The following is a 24,198-nucleotide window of genomic DNA, read 5'->3' on the forward strand; positions in this document are numbered from 1 at the left end:
GAAGCATTCTGGGCACGGCCATGCCTGGCTTTCACATGTTGCTGTGCTAGTCTCACTTCAGTGGGAAAGCAGAGTAGTCGCCACAGAGAACACGTGGCCCGCACAGCCTGTTCTGCATTTTACAGAAGTTTCTCGACTCTTGCTTCATTATATGCAAAGTCTAGAAAGGATAAATGCAACGTATTAGTGGGTGGTGGTGTGAAGGTTCCTTTTTCTTTTCTTTTCTTTTCTTTTTCCTCCTTGACAGAGTCTCACTCTGTTGCCCAGGCTGGAGTGCCGGGCACCGTGGTTGACGCCTGTAATGCCAGCAGTTTGGGAGGCCAAGGCGGGTGGATCACCTGAGGGCAGGAATTCATGATCAGCCTACCTGTGCCGGGAGCATCAGTAAATCAGTATTGAATATTGAATATGGATTGAATGCTAACACTAGACAGTGGTTTTAATTCTAGTCTGCAGTTATTTGCTTCCTGCTTTGGAATCTTTTTTTTTTTTTTTGAAACTAGAGGTGAAAAATTCCCAGGCCCTACCAACCTGAATCATTAGCCCCGTAATAGCAGTGCTAGTGTGTGATGCCGTATATGTCAGTATATCTATAGACTGTCTTTGAATCCTGCTTCTTAGAAACTGGAGATGTTTTGGTGACAGTGAAGGGCCATCCTCCTGATGGCGGCTGGTCACAGTGGGTCAAGGGTGCTGCAGTTGTAACGTGGTTTGGCTCTTTGATGGCGTCTGAGCTCAAGTGGGGCTTGCACATTAATACTCAATGCATTTGCCAAGAAGTTTTTTAGATGACTGTCTTTTAAACTGTGGGCACAAGGCATGACTGTTCTCATAACTTACGCAATTAAAGTTTGATATTGGAACGTTGACTTCAAATGAATCATTGTATCATATAGTTCAAGTTTACCTTTATTAAATAACTAAAATGCCACATTTCCGCTTTCCCTTTTTTCTGCTTCTCTCCCTCTCCCACTCCCCACTTCTTCATCGTGAGCCCCTGTGAAGTGCCCTGCAGTGAGGAGACGCAGGAAGTGCTCTGAAAGGCGTGTTTGCTATCAACCTGGGAAGCAGGAGGCCCCGTGTCCTCATGGCAGGCCCCAGGCCTGTGACCCCCAATCCCAAGGGAATATTGAGTGTCGTGTCATGCCACCAGGGTTGGTGGCATCTGTGGGTTGGGGAAGAGAGCTCCCCAAGGCAGCCGGGGGGGTCCTGGGGGCTTAGCCAGGTCCTCACTGGAAGTGCTGCTCGGCGCTGGCGTCCGAGGTGCTCTCACGGCCTCTAGACGTTTCCCTCTGCAAAGCTTTGCTCTTGTCGATGCCTTCCATTTCCTTTTCCTTCTGGCTGATGCACTCTCATTTCACAGGGCCCTGGTCCTGGACACTTCCTTCTGCCTTTCGGGGGCCTCCTCTCCTCCAGAGATCTTGGCTGCACTGTGAGGAGCCTGACTTCAGCTGGGCCTGTGTGCAGGTGCCAGGCCTTCCCCGGCTGAGCGGGTTCTGTGCTCTGTCCGGCTCCCACTTCCCCGGCTGAGCGGGTCCTGTGCTCTGTCCGGCTCCCACTTCCCCGGCTGAGCGGGTCCTGTGCTCTGTCCGGCTCCCACTTCCCCGGCTGAGCGGGTCCCGTGCTCTGTCCAGCTCCCCCAGCCCCAGGCTGCGGGGATCCTATGCTCTGTCCGGCTCCCCCTTCCCAGGCTGCGGGGGTCCTGTGCTCTGTCCGGCTCCCCCTTCCCAGGCTGCGGGGGTCCTGTGCTCTGTCCGGCTCCCCCTTCCCAGGCTGCGGGGGTCCTGTGCTCTGTCCGGCTCCCCCTTCCCAGGCTGCGGGGGTCCTGCGCTCTGTCCGGCTCCCCCTTCCCAGGCTCCGGGGGTCCTGCGCTCTGTCCGGCTCCCTCTTCCCCAGGCTGAGTGGGTCCTGTGCTCTGTCTGGCTCCCCCTTCCCAAGCTAAGCAGGCCCCGTGTTCAGCCCAGCCTTGCCTCTGGCACCCTCTTCTGGGTTCGTTTGACAGTGTCAGCCTGCCACATGGTGTCCTCTGCAGATTGGCAGGTCTGCCACCCTGGGGCCACCAGGGCCTGTGCCAGGGTGCACCCTAATGTCCAGGGATGTGTCTGGTCAGGAATCATTTGGGTCCATAAACTGCTACTTATCACCCTCTTGTCCTCACTTGGAACCTGGCCCTCTTTGAGCTGGCCTGGTGGCCCTGGGCCCCCTCTTGGGGCAGCGCGCAGATGCTGTTCCTCCCACTGCCGCGTGCTCCCTTGGACTCGGTCTGTGTCCTTACCCACCATCTGCTGTTCCCAGCAGGCGCCCGTGCTGCACTATCCCGGCATCTCCACCAAGGCTCAGCCTCAGGGGCCACCAGCCCCTCCTGCTGTGCTGTCCGCTGTAGGCCCAGATGCCCACGTTCCTTGACCCTATCCCCTTGTCCCTCCCTGCCCTCCCTTTTCTCTTCCCTGGCCATGGGTTCCATGGTTCTTTGGGACCATCCCTTCCCTCGGCTCCCTGGTCCCCCTGAACTCACCTGGGGAGCCTACAGAGGCTCCCGGGTTCAGCCCAGCTCTCCAGCTGCTGTGATTCTGTTCCCAAGGAGCCGGCCTAGCTGGAAAAAAGCATTCAACAGCTGGCTTGTCTCCCCTCCCCATGAATGAGCGCTGACCCCAGTGGGCCTGGGCACCGTGTTCCACACCCCTAAATGCCACGTCACACCTCCCTCCCCTAAATGCCAGCACCTCCTCCCCAGCCCAGCCCTCAGCAGGCACCCTTTCTTCTGTTTCACCCAGAAAACAGGAGCTTTCGGGAGAGACCTTCCCTTTGCATCTGCCAGAGGCTCCTGTCTAACAGGGGCAGTGGCTGTGCGTCAGGCTCCGGCCCCACCCACTCCCCGCCCTCACCCCAGCACAGCCTCTCCCAGATCATTCTCACCATCTTCCAGACACGGTGGAATTGCTCCAGGCAATCCGTTGTGTCTTTAAATAATTTCAAATGCGATCCCCCGCTGTGCACAGCATTCCTCCTGTACACAGCTGCAGGCTGCACCTCAGCGGGAAGGGAATGCAGCGGACGTGTGTTGGACTCGGGGGTGGGGAGGGTGTCATGGTATCAGTTGCATCTTGAAACAGACACCTGGTTAACCTAGAAACTGACCTCCCACCTCCACCAGGCCCTTCCTGAAGCCAGTGACACCTCTGTCCGCTGCCATGTAACTACCCACATGTAAAAGCGGCCGGAGACTGAAAGCGTAAATCGACAATAGGCTGGGCACAGTGGCTCACACCTGTAATCCTAGCACTTTGGGAAGCCAAGGCGGGTGGATCGCTTGAGCCAGGAGTTCAAGACCATCCTGGGCAACCTGGTGAAACCCTGTCTCTACAAAAAATAAAAATAAAAAAATTAGCCAGGCATGGCGGCATGCATCTGTAGTCCCACCTACTCAGGAGGCCGAGGTTGGGGGATCACCTGAGCTGGAGGAGGTTGAGGCTGCAGTGAGCTGTGATCATGCTACTGTGCGCCAGCCCGGGGCAACAGCAAGACCCCATCTCAAAAAAGAGTTGATGATAAAATTCACTTCTCCTTGGCGACCTTACCCTATCCTTCTTTGTGTTTTAGACATGTCAGCATGCCCTGCCGTGCACTAAAGTACTTCTCTTTCCCTAGGATATGGGCAAGTTTTGCCTCACATACGAGGCCTCCATGACCCGGCTCTTCCGAGAGGGGAGAACGGAGACCGTGCGCTCCTGCACCGCTGAGTCGTGCGACTTCGTGCAGGCCATGGTGGACCCGGCCCAGACGGTAATGTGCCATAGGCTGAGGGCACAGCGTGCTTGTCATGCTTCCCTAAAAGGCCTCTGGAGGCTGCCACTCCAGCTTCTCTGATCTCATCATTCCTGTACTGCCTTCTTCAGGGGTGCTCAATTCAGCTTCTTTCCTCTGCCCCTTTCACGCGTACGGAAGGTACTCAAAGGTAAAGGTAGGGACAGGTACAGAGAGGCATGTTACAGATGATACTTCTCCGAATCATATTCTACTTCCTGAGAGTCTTTAAATTCGTCCAGGACACCACAATGAGGAAAGGCATAGTGGGTGGCTGCTTCGGAACTGGACAGGTAGCTGGTGTGAGGGTAGGCCAGCTGTGACCGTCACACGGAGACCTTCCATTGGTTATTAGAGCTATTGCCACACTGGGCGCCAAGTGCCAGGCTGGGGCCTGGGGGTTTCCGTACACTGTCCTTTAAATTCTTAGCGGTGGTCCTGAGAAGTGTCCTCAGTTCATTTCCATAGATAAAGAAACGGAGGCCTAGATGAATTCAGCAGCTGCTGGGCCACTCGGCTCATTAATGGCCGAGGTCAGACTCAGGCCACTGGGTCCACCTGACCCCACCGTGCAGGTGCTTTCTGCTGACTCCTGGAGGAGACACAGGCCAGGGCTCTTTTTTCCGAGACAAACTTCATTCTGGAAAGGCTGTCAGGCCAGGCACGGTGACTCATGCCTGTCATCCCAGTACTTTGGGAGGCTGAGGCTGAGGCAGTCAGATTGCCTGAGCTCAGGAGTTCGAAACCACCCTGGGCAACATGTTGAAACCCCATCTCTACTAAAAATACAAAAAATATTAGCCGGGTGTGGTGGCTAACTTAGATTCATAACCGCTCAACTTGAGACATGCAACATATGTCCTTCCCGCCTTTTGTCACTCAGGTGGAACAGAGGCTGAAATTGTTCAAGGTGGCGTCTGAGAAGCATCAGCATATGTATCGCCTCGCCATGACCGGCTCCGGGATCGATCGTCACCTCTTCTGCCTTTACGTGGTGTCTAAATATCTCGCTGTGGAGTCCCCTTTCCTTAAGGAAGTAAGTCTCTTCCAGTTTTTCCATCAGTTGTGTTGGCTAGACCAAAACTTAGTAAATTACTGCAGCCTTGCATTAACTCATTTTAACGTCAGAATGGGCATTTGGAAAAAAAAAACGGGTCTGTGGGCGTAGCTGTCATAAAATGGAAAATGGGAGCAGCGCGTTTAGTACTGCGCTTCCTCAGTAACCGCTCACAGGTAGCCCCTGACTTAATAGACCCAAAGACCTCGAGAGCTTACGTCACAGGAAGATGCACGGAAGTAACTGGGGAGTGATGAGCTGTGAGTGCGTACCACCTTTGTTTTTAAAATCCTTTCGTTTATTGTAAGTTTATGAAATGTATTATTATTATTTTTTGAGACAGGGTCTCACAGTGTTGCCCAGTGTTGTCTCAAACTCCTAGACACAAGCAATTCTTCTTCCTTAGTCTTCTGAGTAGCTGATGTGCACCACTGCGCCCAGCTCAAATTTAATTTAATTTCTATTTATTTATTTATTTATTTATTTATTATTTTTTGGAGATGGAGTCTCGCTCTGTCACCCAGGCTGGAGTGCAGTGGCACCATCTTAGCTCACTGAAACCTCTGCCTCCTGGGTTCAAGCTATTCTCCTGCCTCAGCCTCCCAAGTAGCTGGAATTGCAGGCACACGTTGCCACACCTGGCTAATTTTTTTTTTTTTTTTTTTTGGTATTTTAGTAGAGACGGGGTTTCACCATGTTGCCCAGGCTGGTCTCAAACTCCTGAGCTCAGGCAATCCACCCACCTTGGCCTCCCAAAGTGCTGGGATTACAGACATGAACCATTGCGCCTGGCAAATTTAATTTTTAATAGTGGCTATATTTAACAGCCAGCTTGAAAATTCTCTGCAAATTTGGCAGCTGGCTCATGGGAGTTGGTACAAGTCTGACACCTCTGTCCCCGTTCCGAATCATACTCCATATATCTGTTACCTTCACTGTCTGAGATGCTATTGGCTGGTGTGCCCCCCACCCCCAACCCCACACTCCCTGCCCTAGTCCAGGGGTCCCGCCCACCCCACTTCCTCTCTGCAGATACACTGCCCAAGCCAGTGAGGCCTTCGGAGACAGAGACTTGTGGTGTCTGGAACAATGAAAAGACCAAGCCAGACTTTTCTTGTATTCCCAAGGCGACTCCTGAGGGCCGGTAGAGGAGGGGATTAGGAAAAGTGTCATTGGAACATTTCTGTGTTTCACTCAATAGGTTTTATCTGAGCCTTGGAGATTATCAACAAGCCAGACCCCTCAGCAGCAAGTGGAGCTGTTTGACCTGGAGAATAACCCAGAGTACGTGTCCAGCGGAGGGGGCTTTGGACCGGTGAGTGCTGCGGGCTGGGCGAGGTGCAGTGGGGTGCGGTGATGGGATGGGTAATGGGATGTGATGGGCCCATCTCCGTGCTGGGTGCCCCTGTTACGTTGCAGTTCTACCGCTATGAAGGAATTACTGCTGATCATTGCTGTGGATGTCCTTGGCAGTCTTGCACTTATTTATTTATTTTTTTTTGAGACAAGGTCTCGCTCTGTCACCCAGGCTGGAATGCAGTAAGCATGATCATGGCTCACGGCAGCCTGAACCTTCCCCATGTCAGGTGATCCTCCCACTCTGCCTCCCAAGTAGCTGGGACTACAGATGCATGCCACTATGCCCAGCTAATTTTTTTTTTTTTTTTTTTTTTTTTTTTTTGTAGAGATAGGGTTTTGCAATGTTGTCCAGGCTGGTCTTGAACCCCTGGGCTCGAGTGACCTGCCTGCCTCAGCCTCCCAAAGTGCTGAGATTACAAGGAGAAGCTACCGAGCCTGGCCAGTGTTGCGTTTAGAACATTAGAAAGTCCTTTTTTCATGCTGTCTCATTTCCCAGCAACAAATTCAAATTCCCTTGTCCTCCAGGTTGCTGACGATGGCTATGGTGTGTCATACATCCTTGTGGGAGAGAACCTCATCAATTTCCACATTTCTTCCAAGTTCTCTTGCCCTGAGACGGTACGTATGAAAAGAAGTTCCTTCTCCCGAAGATGGGGTATTTTTACTTTATTCTTTTTAAGGGAACACATCTTTAATTTGACAGAAAAATTCAATTCAACTGCCTGCTTTTACTTGGTTTGGGCATTTTCACATAAATGGACTTCTTTTTTAAATGTTGTTTTTTTGTTTGGAGACACAGTCTTACTCTGTCACCCAGGCTGGAGTGCAGGGGCGAGATCTTGGCTCACTGCAACCTCTGTCTCCTGGGTTCAAGTGATTCTCCTGCCTTAGCCTCCCGAGTAGGTGGGACTATAGGTGCCCACCACCACGCCCAGCTAATTTTTTTCTATCTTTAGTAGAGACGGGGTTTCACCATGTTGGGCAGGCTGGTCTCAAACTCCTGACCTCAGATGATCCACCTGCCTTGGTCTCCCAAAGTGCTGGGGTTACAGGCATGAGCCACCATTCCTGGCCTAAATTTTTTTAATTAAAAAATTTTTTGTACAGACAGGGTGTCCCCATGTTTCCCAGGCTAGTCTCGAACTCCTGGGATCACACGATCCTCTTACCTCAGCGTCCCAGTGTTGGGATTATAGGCTTCAGCCACTGTGCCCAGCCATAAGTGAATTCCAAAATTCTCTTTACCTAGTTTTAAAGAAATGTATCTCGGCCGGGCACAGTGGCTCATACCTGTAATCTCAGCACTTTGGGAGGCGGAGGCGGGCCAATCACTTGAAGTGAGGAGTTTGAAACCATCCTGGCCAATGTCGTGAAACCCCGCCTCTACTAAAAATACAAAACTTAGCCAGTGTGATGGCACACGCCTGTAATCCCAGCTACTCAGGAGGCTGAGGTAGGAGAATCACTTGAACCTGGGAGGTGGAGGTTGTAGTGAGCCAGGATCATGCCACTGCACTGCAGCCTGGGCGATGGAGTGAGACCCATCTCAGAAAAAAAAAAAAAAGGAAGTATATCTAATTTGGTTTAACATGTTTACCTCTGTTGCCAGCAGTGGTTTTGAAGCTTAACGTTGGGGTGCTGCTGTAACTTTCAGACTCTCTAGCACTTGGAAGGTGAACTAAGAATAATGGGTACACACTAAGAAATCTGCGTACAGAGCAGGGGACCCCCGGCTTCCTCTGTGAATGGATCCAGGGACCTCCTCCCTAGCATGGCACATTGCTCTTATTTATATTCTGCTTTCCTTGTTGTACATAGCCTGGCAACCCATGCCACTGTCACTGTTAACAGAGGAAGTTGGGGTTCACTTGTTCATCGTGGTTTTCTTTTGTTGTTTGTTTTAGACAGGGTCTCACTCTGCCACCCAGGCTAGAGTGCAGTGGTGTGATCTCGGCTCACTGCAGCTTCAGCCTCTTGGGCTCAGGGGATCCTCCTACCTCAGCCTCCTGAGTAGCTGGGACTATGGGGGAGTGCCACCACACCTGGCTGCTTTTTTGTATTTTTTGTAGAAATGTGGTTTCACCATGTTGCCCAGGCTGGTCTTGAACTCCTGGGCTCAAGCGATCCTCCTGCCTCCGCCTTCCAAAGTGTTGGGATTACAGGCATGAGCCACCACACTCAGGATGGTCATTGTGTTTTTTGTGGGATAAATGCACTGGCATTAGGCAGAGGCTTGGATCGACAACACACCCGCACAAACACATCAGCTGTCATCTCTTTACCCTCAGCATTTCTCCGGAATGTCTAAGTTAAGCTTTAAGACATTGGTCAGATCTTAGAGAACTGGCAGAAAGGAATTTAAATTAAACGTTGGGTCAGATTGCAAATGAAAAAGCTTGAAATATGGGGATGGCCACGTTTTAATATATTTTTGGTTTTTGTTTTGACATGAAAGGATTCTCATCGCTTTGGAAAGCACCTGAAAGAAGCAATGTTTGACATCATCACTTTGTTTGGTCTCAGTTCTAATTCCAAAAAGTAATTCCACTGGAGCTGCTGGGAAGGAAAACGAGCTCTTCTGACGCAAACCAAATGAAAAATAGGCATTAATCCTGATCTTAGTTCGGGATGAAAAATTGCTCTGAAAAAAACTCAGAAGTTTTCCTTCCAGAAAATTTGGGTGTTTTTGTTTTCCTAGAACAGTATCTCTACCCCTGTGAAGCGTAACCCCACTACTTCCAGACTTGCCTTCCCTTGGGGGACATTTGACAGAGTCTCCCCTGAAGTCTCCGGATGGGCTTGTGTTTATTAAGGGATGCAAATCGTGTTGAGTTAATGAAGGAATTAGTAGGGTTGTGGCTTCACACACACTGGAATGGAAATGGTGCGCTTTCTCAGTGGCAACCGAAGGCCTCGTGCTTAAGGGCATTTAGCGTCATCCAAGCAGGGTAAACTTTCGTTTTGTTAAAAGAAAAATGTGTTTTTCAAGCTGGTGGTGTCCACAGTCATAGCTAACACATCTGGAATGCACTAACCAAAATGCTGTGCTTTGGAGACCTGCTTTTGTCGCCGTGGGTAACTGTTCCCGTCTGGTCCAGTTGCCTGTGTTTGCCTCTCCACATTTGAAGCAAGCAGCATGCAACGTCTTTAGTTTTACTGAGCTTGTATGTCTTCGTGTCTTCACAACCCAGTGCCTTAAAAATGAAAGGCCCTAAACGTAAGGGAGATGGAGTGAAAGATTTATTTTGTGGAGTCTTTGGTCGGAATTGTGGGTGTACTGTTCCCTTCACAATTGACCGAGTATGGATAACCCTACATAAGCATTTGCTACACCCCACCAGCTCCTCCCCCTCAGAAAGACCAGTTCCTTCCCAAGGGCAGCTGTGCCACACTCCCCTCCCGGGACTGCCTTGTTGTCATCATAAGCAACAAAAGGAAGAAACAGGCACTTGTCATAAAAGGGGAGCAAGGGCCGTGATGGTCAGATAATTCACTCAAGAATAAAACATGACGCGTGCCTCAGGAGGATCTCTTCCCCAGAGTGACAGCAAGGAAGGCAGGGCATTGGCCACGGAGCGGGGACCAGCGAGTGAGGAAGGGGAGGGCAGCCCACCGTGGTGAGGAGAGAGCGGCTCCATGACCCCAAGGGATGGCCTTCTCCTCCCACCCGGTGAGGGGGAATACTCGCAGGAGGGTGATGGAGACAGTATGCCAGCCCACCTTGGTGACCAGCCAGGGTGTCTCGAGTGACGGTGCTAGGTTCACCCAGCCTGTCCTTCAGATAGGAGTGCCTTCACGAAAGCGTCTCATGGACCACAAAGCAATTATGCACTGAGTCATCTTGAGTATTTAATGCAAAAATGAAGCCTCATGGAATGAAATTCCCACTGGCTGTCATGACAAGCTTAGCTGTCCATTGTTTTAAATTGTGTATTTATTTATTTGACCACTTGGTTCTAGTTGGGCCTGACTCCTTCAGAGTCCTGCACCCCGACAGTACAACAGTGACGGCTCAACTGTTGGAGTCGATGGAAGGTGCTTGCCGGAGAGCACATGCTTTTTTTTTTTTTAAGATGGAGTTTCGCTCTTGTTGCCCAGGCTGGAGTGCAATGGTGCGATCTCAGCTTACGGCAGGCTCCACCTCGAAGGTTCAAGCAATTCTCCTGTCTCAGCCTCCCGAATAGCCAGGATTACAGGCCCCCACCACCACGCCTGGCTAATTTTTGTATTTTTAGTAGAGATGGGGTCTCATCATATTGGTCAGGCTGGTCTTGAACTCCTGACATCAGGTGATCTGCCCGCCTCAGCCTCCCAAAGTGCTGGGATTACGGGCGTGAACCACTGTGCCTGGCCCACATGCATATTTCATGTATGTATACTTTGTGATGTAAAAACACCACCTTTGTGGGCCAAAGATTTTTTTTTCTCCTAAAAACAATAAGAAATGAAAACAAAAGACCAAAAAAAAAAAAAAAGGCAGCCAGGCACGGTGGCTCACGCCTGTAATCCCAGCACTTTGGGAGGCCGAGGCGGGCAGATCACGAGGTCAGGAGATCGAGACCGTCCTGGCTAACACAGTGAAACCCCGTCTCTACTAAAAATACAAAAAATTAGCTGGGCGCGGTGGCGGGCGCCTGTATTCCCAGCTACTCAGGAGGCTGAGACAGGAGAATGGCGTGAACCCGGGAGGCGGAGCTTGCAGTGAGCCAAGATCACGCCACTGTACTCCAGCCTGGGCAGAGTGAGACTCCATCAAAAAAAAAAAAAAAAAAGCAAAAACAAAACAATAACAAAAGTCCCTGATTGTCTGTGGTGTATGAGTCAAGCAGGCTGGGGGATGTAACTCCCTCTGCCCTCGGCAAGAATAGTGCTTCCGTCAAAAGCTGGCAGCCGGCGTCAGTCCCTATCAGAGCCAGCTAGATCATGCACTGTTGACCACTGAGCAATCTGTGTTACCGTACAGTTCACATGGGAATTTGAGTGTAGACATGTGAGTGCTTAAACATATTTGGGTTTCTCTCTCAGGTTTTAAATGTTTCAAATGTCATTGTTGCTCATCAGTGCAGTTATCAATGCAATTTTATATTCCTTGAGGGGAGGAAGAGGGTGGTTATTGTACATGTCCAAGGGGGTTGGTAAGAGTATTATCTATTTAATTTAATTTGGAACAAACCATCGTCTTAACACAGCCATGGTTTGAATTTGTTATCTTGGACTGACCGGTGCATGTAAATACAATATGCTCTTTGGATGTAAATCTTAGAAATGCAGTGTGAATGTAGGTTATCATTAAAACATTAACCCCAGTCTACTACAAGATTTGCTTCTGTCTCTTTTGTTATATTAATTAAGGGGATTATAAGTCAAGGACCAAGTTCAGATACTTGAGACAAAGTAGAAAGTCTGAGCATATGGAAACAAGGCCTTGGAACAGACAGACGTCACCAAGTTCATGTGCTGGGCTGGAAAGAAAAGCCTGTTGATTTTCACTTGCTGTGCATTTATTCATCCATTCCTTTGCCTCAGTGCTGAGAACGGTGCCTGATACATAGTAGATGCTCAATAAATACGTTAAAGGAATGCGAGAATTCCATTGTTCTGTTTTTCTTGAGCACTTGGATTAGGCCGTTCTCACATTGCTATAAAGAAATAGCTGAGACTGGGTAATTTATAAGAGGTTTAATTGGCTCTCAGTTCTGCAGGCTGTACAGGAAGCATGGAGGCATCTGCTTCTGGGGAGGCCTCAGGCAGCTTTTTACTCATGGTGGAAGGCAAAGGGGGAGCAGGCATTCCACATGGCAAAAGGAGACAGAGATAGGAGGTGCTCTCTTACAACACTTGCAAACAACCAGATCTCACAGGAACTCACACGCTCTATGGTGAGGTCAGTAGCAAGAGGGATGTTGCCGTTCATGAGAAACACGTGGCCATGATCCAGTCACTTCCCACCAGGCCCCACCTCCAACATCAGAGATTACCACTGCATGTGAGATTTGGGTGGGGACACACATCCAAACCATATCAGCACCTGTTCTAGGCACTGGGGAGACAGCAGTGACACCACCAGGTTCTGGCTGTCTCATTAGTCCATTTTCACATTGCTGTAAAGACTTTCTTGAGACTGGGTAAGTATAAAGAAAAGACAGTCAATAAAGAAAAGACAGTCAATTGACTCATAGTTCAGCATGGCTGGGGAGGCCTCAGGAAACTTACAATCACGGCAGAAGGCGAAGGGGAAGCAAGAAACCTCTTACCTAGCAGCAGAGGAGAGAGAGTGAGGGGGAAGTGCCGAACACTTCTAAACCATCAGATCTTGTGAGAACTCACTCCTTATTACAAGAACAGCATGGGGGAAACCGCCTCCATAATCCAATCACCTCCCACCAGGTCCCTCCCCTGACACAGAGGGATTACAATTCAAGGTGAGATTTGGGTGGGGACACAGAGCCAAACCATATCACAGAGGAAAAAGAGAACAAGCCAACCGGTTGAAGGATCTTAAGTGTTCTGAGGCAAGTAAGAGGGTCATTGGGAGGGGATGGTAGCTGGCAGGGAGGGTGACCCACTTACAGTGGGGTTGAGCTGAGACCTGAGAGACTCGACGGAGCCAGCCTGGCCAGTGCAGCAGGGCAGCAAGCGTCTAGGAGTAGCAGGTGCAGAGCCTCCAGGCTCGTTGCAACCCGTGGGCGACCCCCACAGGTGGCTGTGTATGCCTGGCATGATGCTATTCAGTAGATATTTGATTCTGATTAGTAAATGAATGAATGGTGCAGCCTTGTGGGTTGCTCTCTTGCTTGGGCTACTCAAGCTATGCATAATTCTTGGGCTCTTCGATTTATTATTTTTATTATTTTTTTTCTGCTTTTGTGAGTGTTCGTTGTTGTTGTTTGTTTTGAGACGGACTTTCGCTCTTTTTGCCCAGGCTGGAGTACAATGGTGCAATCTTGGCTCATTGCAACCTCCGCCTCCTGGGTTCAAGCAATTCTCCTGCCTCAGCCTCACAAGTAGCTGGGATTACAGGTGTGCACCACCACACCTGGCTAATTTTGTATTTTTAGTAGAGACAGGGTTTCACCATGTTGGTCAGGCTGGTCTTGACCTCCTGACCTCAAGTGATCTGCCTGCATTGGCCTCCCAAAGTGCTGGGATTACAGGCCTGGCCAGGGCTCTTCAATTTATACCAGCTGCCTTCTAGATCCCTGCAATTTGGAAAGACTAAGTTGGATCCTTAGTCCTTCCCTTAAACCCTACTCAAGATGATGTGATTATTCCTGCGATAAAATGAGAGTAAGACCTACACACACACATCTGTATGTAAATACCCAGAGAGAGGGGTGGAGAGATACACAAGACTCAAATGTGATGGGAATGGTGTGGTGCTCAAAGGGACCGCAGCTTGATCTGTAACATCGGAAGATTTTAGTGGGAGAGTTTGCTAAGAAAAACCTAACTGAACTTTAATCTGAAGAAGCCACTAGAGCTTGCTTTCTGTGGAATCCTGCTCTACAGATGAAATGCCAGGGCACACAGGATGTGGTGCAGCTGAATCTCACTCCTCGTTGCAGTGACACGACCAAAAAGTGGAATTCAAGTGTGTTTGTCAAGTTTGTATGTTGCCTGGAATATATTTTAGGTCATTCACATGGCAGGAATATTCCAACAGTGAGAATTTAATGTCCAAAAATAATTTTTCATATTAGGAAGTCCTGGCTAAGTTCTTTTTGAATGTCTTCAACCTGGTGGCCCAAATTTAAGAATTCTCAACCAGGCAAAGTTTTCTTTCTTTTTTTTTTTTTTTTTTTTTTAAGACAGAGTCTCACTCTGTTGCCCAGGCTGGAGTACAGTGGTGCGATCTCAGCTCACTTCAGCCTCCACCTCGCGGGTTCAGGCAATTCTCCTGCCTTAGCCTCCCGAGTAGCTGGGATTACAAGTATGCGCCATCATGCCCAGCTAATTTTTGTACTTTTAGTAGAGATGGGGTTTCACCAAGTTGGCCAGGCTGGTCTCAAACTCCTGACCTCAGGTGATCTGCCCGCCTCAGCCTCCCACAGTGCTGAGTTTACAGGCATGAGCCACCACACCCAGGCCCGGGCAAAATTTTCTTGATTTTTGAATGTTAAATGTACAGCTAAACAGTACGTGGTATTGCTGTGCCTTGGGTACTACCCTTTAAAAACTTAGAAAAGTATTTAATTTTTAAAAGTGAGATTAGAAAGCTGTTTTACATTCTTTATTTTTACCGAAACAGTGCCTGAGTAGACAGTACCTGAGGCTGTCTCCCCAGCACCCACTCCTGCCAGTCCTACGCCCTTTGCAGTTTCCGCCATCACTTGAACTAAACTTTCACCTCTTTTCTTGATTAAACAGTGATATCTATTGACTCCTTAAAGATGAAATAGTTCATTCCCCACCCAAAATTTGAGACTTTCATTGTATTTGTGACTTTTTTTTTTGAGAGGGAGCCTTGCTCTGTTGCCCAGACTGGAGTGCAGTGGCACAATCTCAGCTCACTGCAACCCCCATCTCCCAGGTTCAAGCCTCAGCCTTCTGCGTAGCTGGGACTACAGGCGTGCGCCACCACACCCAGCTAGTTTTTGTATTTTTTAGTAGAGACTATATATGTTGGCCAGGCTGGTCTCGAACTCCTAACTTCAGGTGATCCACCCGCCTCAGCCTCCCAAAGTGCTGGGATTACAGACGTGAACCACCACGCCCAGCCGTATTTGTGACTTCTATTTCGTGACCAACTCCATCAGTTGCACCTGTAAGCTGCCTCACCAAGGATCGGGAGTGAAAGCGAGGCTGCGAACATGCAGTGCAAGCCCCTGCCCTCTGTCCACCCGCAGCGTTCCCGGCCGGGATCTGTCCTGAGAGCTCGAGGGTAGTAAAAATTTTATTTTTTTAAATTTTATTGTATTTATTGTTTTGTTTTGTTTTGTTTGAGTTGGAGTCTAGCTCTGTGGCACAGGCTGGAGTGCAGTGGTGGGATCTTGGCTCACTGCAACCTCCATCTCCCCGGTTCAAGTGATTCCTCTGCCTCAGTCTTCCAAGTAGCTGGGATTATAGGAGCGTGCCACCACGTCCACCTAATTTTTGTATTTTTAGTAGAGAGGTTTAGTAGAGGGGTTTCACCATGTTGCCCAGGCTGGTCTTGAACTCCTGACCTCAAGTAATCCTCCTGCCTCGGCCTCCCAAAGTGCTGGGACTACAGGCGTGAGCAACCACGCCTGGCCAGAAAAATATATTTGAAGCCCAAGGTCAGAAGTCAAGCTAGGCAGTCCCACTTAGCGCTGCCCGAGTCGATGGGGTCCTCAGTTTCCCCACCTGAGCCTGGATTGGCTGAGCCCTGGGAGTGCCTCCCCTGACCCGCTCCGGCAACCGCTGCAGTCCAGGCCCCGCCCCTCGCGACTCCTTCTCCGCCCACCCAGACCACGCCCACCATCCTCCCTGGCCCCGCCTTTACCGCCCCCACCTCGACTCCGCCCCACGCCCAGGCCCCGCCCACTCCCCGGGCGCCTCTTCCCCTCCCCCAGGGTTCCTGCCCCCTCACCCTGCCCCCTTCTCCAACCGCCAACGGCCGCCTGCGCCTGAGGCCCCGCCTGCGCCTGAGGCCCGGCCCGCGCCTTATCCCGCTCTCTCCGCGCCGCGGCAGCCCGGGCGGCCCCAGGTGCGTCCCTCCGAGGAGGCCTGACGGGGCGGCCCCCGGGCTGGGCCTCGGCTCTGCAGGCGGGGATGGGGGCTGCCGGGCCTGGTCGGGCCCCTGCGGGTGGGCGGAGGGCGGTGGGCGAGGGTGCCCCTCACCTGGCCCTCCCTCCCCTGGCCCTTCGTCCCCTGGCCGCGCCTCTCCTGGCCGCCCCTCACCTGCTCACCCCTCACCTTGACGCCCTCACCTGGCCGCCCCTCACCTGACCCCCACCCCGGCCATCCCTCTCCTGGCTGCCCCTCTCCTCGTCGCCCCTCCCCTCGTCGCCCCTCCCCTCGTCGCCCCTCCTCTGGCCGCCCCTCACCTAGTCGCCCCTTACCTGGCCGCCCCTTACCTGACTCCCCTGGCCGCTCCTCACCTGGTCGCCCCTCACCTGACCCCCTCCCTGGCCGCCCTCACCTGACCCCTCACCTGACCCCCTCACCTGGTCGCCCCTCACCTGGCCGCCCCTCACCTGGCCGCTCGTCATCTGGTCGCCCCTCACCTGACCCCCTCACCTGACCCCTCACCTGGTCGCCCTCACCTGACCCCTCACCTGGTCGCCCCTCACCTGGCCACCCCTCCCCTGGCCGCTCGTCATCTGCTCCCCCCAATCGCCCCTCCCCTGACCCCCTCACCTGGCCCCCGTTCACCAGGCCGCCCCCTCCCCTAGTCGCCCCTCACCTGGTCCCCTCCCCTGGCCGCCCCTCCCTTGGCCGCCCCCTCCCCTCGGCCGCCCCCTCCCCTCGCCCCCTCTCCTGACCGCCCCTCCCCTCGCCCCCTCCCCTCGGCCGCCCCCTCCCCTCGGCCGCCCCCTCCCCTCGCCCCCTCCCCTCGCCCCCTCCCCTCGGCCGCCCCCTCCCCTCGGCCGCCCCCTCCCCTCGCCCCCTCTCCTGACCGCCCCTCCCCTCGCCCCCTCCCCTTGCTGCCTCTCACCTGGCCGCGTGTTGTAGGTGCGCGGCCCCCGCCGTCCCGCTCCGCCGCCCTGCGCCATGGAGGAGGGCCCTCTGCCGGGTGGGCTGCCCAGCCCCGAGGATGCGATGGTGACGGAGCTCTTTAGCCCCGAGAGTCCGTTCGTTTCGGAGAACATTGGCCTGAAGGTCCCCGTGAAGCACGAGGAGGACGAGTTCCACGTCTTCAAAGATGCGTACCTGGGCCCGGCGGACCCTAAGGAGCCTCTCCTACACGCGTTCAACCCCCCGCTGGGCGCCGACTGCAAGGCCCAGGTCAAGGCGAAGCTCGCAGCGGGCGACAGCGACGGCGGGGACCTCCTCGGGGAGTACCCCGGGATCCCTGAGCTCAGCGCGCTGGAGGACGTTGCGCTCCTGCAGACCCCGCAGCCGCCCGCCTGCAACGTGCACTTCCTGTCCTCGCTGCTGCCCCCGCACCGCAGCCCGGCGGTGCTGCCCCTGAGCGCCTGGGTCCGGGAAGGAGCCGCCCACCCGGGCGTCCGGGTGATCCCAGTAAGAACCACCTGGGGAATGGGCACAACTCCCCTTCCATCCCTTCCCCAACCCATCTGAGGCTGCTGGTCTACCCCAGCATTTCCCTCTCCAAGCATTTTCCCTGGTGACACCGCACACAGCCCACCGGAATCACTGATTTTCGGCAGATCGTATACTCTTTTTCCTCTTCCTAATCCAACATGCATCGACCCAGCCAAGCCCTTCCCCCTGGAGGGGATTCTGCCCTGCACCAGTCGTCCAAAGTTGACCTAACCATGCAGATAGCGGGCAACAAAAAAAGAGGGGGAAAGCTAGGACGTGTGTTCCCTTGGGCCCTGTTGCTATCCTTGGCTTAAGGAGAGAGGCTCGCTTTCTGCTGATAACTGTTGTCTGTGAAAACAAACGCAATGTGGTGGAGGGCTGGCGTGTTTGCATCTTGCTTTTTTTTTTTTTCTTTAACTTTACCAGTCTTGGAATCCATAGCACGGACTCAGAGTTAATACTTGGATTTTCCAAGCCTTGAAGTCAAGATGTGAGATCTTCCCTTTGCTAAGAAGTAATAGCTCTTCAAGCATATGTGATGTAAATCAGAGCCTAAAGAAATGCTTGCCAACTCTCAGTCGACTGCCCTGTCTAGCTGTAGATGACCACTGATAATTTTCCGCTTTGTTCTTGCTAAAACTAATGAGTTTTCAAAGGAAACAAAGGGTCCCAGGAAAATGTGTTCTTGACCCCTCAAAAAGGACCCAGCTCAGAAAACTAGACCACTCATCCGTTAGGTCATTTTAGTAAGTTGTAGATGAAGCGTCTGTGGGACACAATGCTTGAGTCAGTGTTGAGATGGCTGGAGCCTGACCCTGTATCATAAGCCAGAGCAGCAGGAGCTTGGATTTCTGCTCTTCTGGTTTTCTGTTATGGTAATTGCCACTGCTTAGTGTGCAGGAAAAGGATGGGCGGAGGCTGGGGCCCCCACTGACCTCTGTCCTCAGAGGAGCCATAGGGCTCACCAGTCCCCCCAGCCTTCTCCCAGGACAGAGGTCTTCCTCACAACCTTTCTCAGAGGGCTTGAAATGTTAGGAACTGCATTTTGCTGCCCAGCCAGACTCCTGTCCAGTGCCTCCTGCCGGTAGGTCCTAGCTTGCCTCATTTCCTCACAGAGTGGAGTCAGAAAGCATTAATCAGAACAAGGAAGATAGTACAAAAATTAACCGGGCGTGGTGGCGCACATCTGTAATCCCAGCTACTCCGGAGGCTGAGGCAGGAGAATTGCCTGAACCCGGGAGGCGGAGGCTGCAGTGAGCGGAGATTGCACCACTGCACTTCAGCCTGAGCGACAGAGTGAGACCCTGTCTTAAAAAACAAAACACACAAAAGAGGATTCTCTGATGTTAAAGATAGTAAAATTTCTTTAATGTAATCCAATTTTAAGAGATTGCTGGTTTGACAAACTAAAGGACAGACTTTGCTTTTTAAATTTTTATTGACTGCTTTTTGATTCATTAATAAAATGGACCAGGTACAGCACTGACATGTTTATCATTAAACAGAATAGAATTATTTTCAGTAAATATTCAGGATCAGTTGCTAATTTCCTTTTTCTAGAAATTCATTGCCACATGTTGACCTTTGTTTTGAAAGGTCAGAAATGGAATTTTAGTATAAGTAGTTCAGATATTAGTTGCATAGGGCTGAGGAAATGATATATTCATTATAGTAGTATTTGGTGATTACAGGGAGATAAGTTAAATCTAAACTGGGATGATGTGCATAGCTCATCTCCCAAAGCAGCAAGTAGAAGAAAATTTTAAATTGTCTATATTTCTATGAAATTTGCAATATCTAAATAAAGCTACTTAAAATATAGCTAAACTTTATCTCTTTTAAGATTTATACCTAGATGCTAGTCTGCTGTGCTGAGTAAGTTGCCCATACATGGGAAATATGATTTGTTTGGGCCTCTGATTTTACTGGGCTACACAAGCTCCAATTTGAGTCAAGATCTGCATTTTGGAAGATACCCGCTCTGTGATTTTTATTTGAGGTCTTTAGTATGTTACCTTAGAGCCACCATCTTTTTGGAAGAACTCTATGGCCTGCCTTCTGGCCTTTGGGGAGCCCCACTGTCCTCTGGTCCAGGCAACTGGGGCAAGTGCAGGTGGAGGAGGAGGGGAGGGGAGGGAGGATGCAAAGTGTGGGTTTCCCAGTCCTTCTCACATTCCTACAGATTGTAAAAAGCAGCATCCCAATTTTGAAACAATCCTGATTGTAATTTTTTTTAACCACGAGGATTCTTACTTTTAAAAATTCTATTGATTTTCAGTATGATCCCTGTATTTCTCCATGATTTTGGTAATTTTGTCATCGGGTTGACAATTGTTACAGAAGATAGCTTGAAAACAAAGCTGGCAGCCAGCCCCTACTCTCCACCGTTTCATATTCGTTATTGTCCTATTAAGGCAGGAAAGGGCTACTACCTAATTACAAATCTTAGTATAAACATATCATAAATCATACTAAAATGCTACCAAGGATTTGGGGCTTTTTGAGGAAAAAAACAATTGACTAGAACATCTAATTCAAACTACTGAACATGCTGGAAGAATGTGTGATGGGGCTGGGCGCAGTGGCTCACACCTGTAATCCCAGCGCTTTGGGAGGCCGAGGCAAGTGGATCACCTGAGGTCAGGAGTTCAAGACCAGCCTGGCCACCGCAGTGAAACCCCATGTCTATTGAAAATACAAGAATTAGCCAGGCATGGTGGTGTGAGCCTGTAATCCCAGCTACTCAGGAGGCTGAGGCAGGAGAATTGCTTGAACCCAGGAGGTGGAGGTTGCAGTGAGCTGAGATCGCAGCACTGCATTCCAGCCTTGGTGACAGAGCGAAACTTCGTCTCAAAAAAAAAAAAAAAAAATGTGATGAAAGGGCAGCATTTTAGGTGACTTGAAGGAAGAGCAGGCCTTCAGCTCAGAGTCGGGGGCTGTGAAGCAGCATGAGAGGCAGACAACCAGCGGGGGACTCTTCTCAGTTACTTAGGTGTATTTTTAAAGTACCACATGAAAATCACATCTCCACACCTTATGGGCAGGTGGTTTTGGTCCTTGGAGTCCTCAGTCCCCAGGGAGGTGGGTCAGATGATTTGTTGCCCCTTCTTGTTGCCCACCCCCCTACCAGGGAGAAATCCATAGTTTCAGAAGCACCAGTGAGGAAGAGGCACTAAGTAAGGGTGCTCTTTTCTTTAAAATGTAACTTTTACGCCAGGTGCGGTGGCTCAAGCCTGTAATACCAGCACTTTGGGAGGCTGAGGCGGGTGGATCACGAGGTCAGGAGATCGAGACTATCCTGGCTAACACGGTGAAACCCCGTCTCTACTAAAAATACAAAAAACTAGCCGGGCGTGGTGGCGGGCGCCTGTAGTCTCAGCTACTTGGGAGGCTGAGGCAGGAGAATGGCGTGAACCCAGGAGGCGGAGCTTGCAGTGAGCTGAGATCCGGCCACTGCACTCCAGCCTGGGCGACAGAGCGAGACTCCGTCTCAAAAAAAAAAAAAAAAAAAAAATGTAACTTTTACTTATAACTGAGATTTCAATTTTCTAGATTATGCAACTGCAAGAGCCAGTGTCCACCATGTGGTCTTTAAAATAATGATTGCTTTTTTTAGGTTGAAATCAAGGAAGCAGGTGGTACTATTACAAGTAACAATCCAGAAGAAGCCACTTTCCAGAATCTTCTTGCTCAGGAATCCTGTTGCAAGTTCCCATCATCCGAGGAACTAGAGGACGCCTCCTGCTGTTCTCTTAAGAAAGATTCCAACCCAATGGTAATTATGCGAAAGAAGATGTGTAGGACTAACATTGTACTAAATGCTGGACCCCATCATTACTAAGTCAACATCATTTCACTCGTTATTTTTCATTTCATGTATGTGTTGTGCCAGCATTTTTTATTGTCTCATTAGCAAAACAGGGACATCAGCTACAGCCTTTCACATCTCACCTCCAAGATTCTCATTTCAACTCCATCTTAGCAAATCAAACAAAGATGAGGACATTGCTGTATTCATTAAGAACAGCGAGCACAACTCGCATCAGTTAGTGCAGTGCTGGGGTCGGGGACTGCAGCTGAGCCTCGTGGTTTGACATATTGGTGTGGGGCGCCCTGCTTCCTTCATGCCCCAGTCTCTCATGATAACAGGTAACACTTGTATAGGGTATGTAATCAGTAACAACTGTGGTTTATGTCATATTTTTGCACCTTTATTTAATCCTAACAACTCTGTAGGATAGACATTATTTTTATCCCCACTTTATGGGTAAGAAACAGAGATGTTACATCATTTACATTGGTCTTCATAGTTAAGTGGTGCATCTAGGACTCCAGATCTCACGTAGCAAGGACTAGGTATGGGGGGAGTCGCCCACAGCATTCCTTTAGCAAAGCGCCCAGAGTCCAAATAACCCATCATTGCCTTTCCCCCAGCAAGTCTTTATTCCTAGAAATGAGGCCCTTGCCCTAAGGCATAGACGTTAACAAGCAAATACTTGAAAATGAGCCCGTCAGGAGTTTTTCTTAGCTGTGGTGCACGCTAGCATTCGCCTCTCCGTCGGTGGTTCTATTTGGGGCTATGGGTTCTGATAGCAGTTTTTCCAGGACCCTAAAAGCAGGTCAGCAGGATGAGAACTCTCCGACTCCCCCAGACAGCAGAGTGATGTTAGCACATTCCCCAGAGGGCAGGGCAGATGTGAGTAGGGCCCAGGAGTGTGCAGTAGAGGCAGGTCTGTAGAGTTCACTCTGAGCCTTTCCTGTGTGTCAGTGTGTGTGAGTGTGTGTGTGTGTGCGCGCGTGTGTGTAGCTGTAACTTTATCCTCCAAATACAAATACAACTCCAATTGAACGTGAATGCTGGCCTCTCATCAAATGTCAGGATGATGTGGAGTTTTGACCCAGTGACCACAATAGGTCCTATGTGTATTACTTTGATAACATTGGTCCTTTATGGTTCTTTGGGTTCTCCTATCTATATTATAAGCAACTTAAGTGTATAAAAAGCACAGCTGCTCTGTATAGTTGTGGTTCTACCAGCAGAATTGGAAGCTGTGTGCAGGCAGAAGCCGCAGCATCTCTCGCCTTTCTATCCCCACATGCCACGGCCTGGAGCAGGGCACACAATGAGTTTCCTCAGTGCTTTTGCTTGCTGGGTAGACCCACCTGGCTTGTGACCATTTATTTATGGTCAGTATCCAAAGAGGGGTCTGACAGTGCTCCTCAGGCCCAGGCAGATCGATGTGACTTCTTAGAACTTTACAGTTCTTGGATTAACCTTTCTAAGCTGTACTTGTAGGAAATAAAATAGATGTGTTTTTAAAACCCCATGTGTTAAATAATGACGTGTGTGTGGGAGGAAAGAACAGCTGGAGTAAAATTAGAGAGGATTTTAAGTGCATGCCCAGGGACTCAGGGACATGCCACCAGGGCCTCAGTGCCCACTGGGTCTGAATGGGCTGGGGCTCAGCAGAGCAGCACCCTCTTCTGCTCATGTCAGTGGTGAAGTGAGGACAAGGCAAAGGAAGCTCTGGGGCATGGCTACCTGATTCCCTAACTAAATCTTGACGGTCAGACACCTGTGGAGAAAGATATGCACAGAAACTTCTGTTAGCACACTGAACGCATCTCAGGAAACATTTCTGGGGTTGTTTTTTCTGTTGTTGTTTTGTTTTTTTGGTTTTTTGCCCTTTGGTGTCTCCAAAGAGCATGTTAGTGTAGAGTAAGAAATCAAAAACAGATCTATAGTTTTCTATCTTCCATTAAAACGTAACTTCTGGATTAAGGCTATTTTTTCAGATTCAAGTTTATTTAAGTTCATTATTACTGGAATTATGTTTCAAAAATGAAACTTGATCATTCTTTTTCATTTTAGGTGATATGCCAATTGAAAGGGGGCACACAAATGCTGTGTATAGACAATTCTGGAACAAGAGAACTAAAAGCACTCCATTTGGTTCCTCAGTATCAAGATCAAAACAATTATCTACAGTCAGGTACAAAGTTAATAAAAAAACTATGTCATATATGTAAGTTGGTAAATGAATATGTTTGGCTTTGTATATAAAGTAAAATGGCAACCAGGATATATTTTTTCTGTGGGTATCAATAGTTTTTTTTTATTATTATACTTTAAGTTCTAGGGTACATGTGCACAACATGCAGGTTTGTTACATATGTATACATGTGTCATGTTGGTGTGCTGCACCCATTAACTCGTCATTTACATTAGGTATATCTCCTAATGCTATTCCTCCCCCCTCCCCCACCCCACGACAGGCCCCAGTGTGTGGTGTTCCCCACCCTGTGTCCAAGTGTTTTCATTGTTCAGTTCCCACCTATGAGTAAGAACATGCGGTGTTTGGTTTTCTGTCTTTGCAATAGTTTGCTCAGAATGATAGTTTCCAGCTTCATCCATGTCCCTGCAAAGGACATGAACTCATCCTTTTTTATGGCTGCATAGTATTCCATGGTGTATATGTGCCACATTTTCTTAATCCAGTCTGTCATTGATGGACATTTGGGTTGATTCCAAGTCTTTGCTATTGTGAATAGTGACACAATAAACATACGTATGCATGTGTCTTTATAGCAGCATGATTTATAATCCTTTGGGTATATACGCAGTAATAGGATGGCTGGGTCAAATGGTATTTCTAGTTCTAGATCCTTGAGGAATTGCCACACTGTCTTCCACAATGGTTGAACTAGTTTACAGTCCCACCAACAGTGTAAAAGTGTTCCTATTTCTCCACATCCTCTCCAGCACCTGTTGTTTCCTGATTTTTTAATGATCGCCATTCAAACTGGTG

General features: G+C 49.9%; 2 protein-coding genes across 8 annotated transcripts in view; both read left to right on the forward strand.

The window, feature by feature from the left end:
* The window catches only part of CPT1A (carnitine palmitoyltransferase 1A), an 84,294-nt gene extending 72,757 nt beyond the window's left edge, over positions 1-11,537 (forward strand). For all 4 annotated transcript variants that reach the window (XM_045372279.2, XM_065527846.1, XM_045372280.3 and 1 more), the window contains exons 15-19: positions 3,649-3,783; positions 4,688-4,840; positions 6,063-6,176; positions 6,746-6,838; positions 8,676-11,537. In XM_045372279.2, the coding sequence (XP_045228214.2) occupies positions 3,649-3,783; positions 4,688-4,840; positions 6,063-6,176; positions 6,746-6,838; positions 8,676-8,762 (582 nt within the window). In that variant the 3' untranslated portion in view covers positions 8,763-11,537. The remainder of the gene's footprint in view (positions 1-3,648; positions 3,784-4,687; positions 4,841-6,062; positions 6,177-6,745; positions 6,839-8,675) is intronic.
* Positions 11,538-15,846: 4,309 nt separating this feature from the next.
* TESMIN (testis expressed metallothionein like protein) overlaps positions 15,847-24,198 on the forward strand; it is a 48,518-nt gene continuing 40,166 nt past the window's right edge. For all 4 annotated transcript variants that reach the window (XM_015434342.4, XM_045372277.3, XM_074012988.1 and 1 more), the window contains exons 1-4: positions 15,847-15,887; positions 16,856-17,365; positions 21,006-21,164; positions 23,262-23,382. In XM_015434342.4, coding sequence (XP_015289828.2) covers positions 16,895-17,365; positions 21,006-21,164; positions 23,262-23,382 — 751 coding nt within the window. In that variant the 5' untranslated portion in view covers positions 15,847-15,887; positions 16,856-16,894. The remainder of the gene's footprint in view (positions 15,888-16,855; positions 17,366-21,005; positions 21,165-23,261; positions 23,383-24,198) is intronic.

The sequence above is a fragment of the Macaca fascicularis genome, chromosome 14, assembly GCF_037993035.2.
Source record: "Macaca fascicularis isolate 582-1 chromosome 14, T2T-MFA8v1.1".
In the NCBI taxonomy this organism is placed as follows: domain Eukaryota; kingdom Metazoa; phylum Chordata; class Mammalia; order Primates; family Cercopithecidae; genus Macaca; species Macaca fascicularis.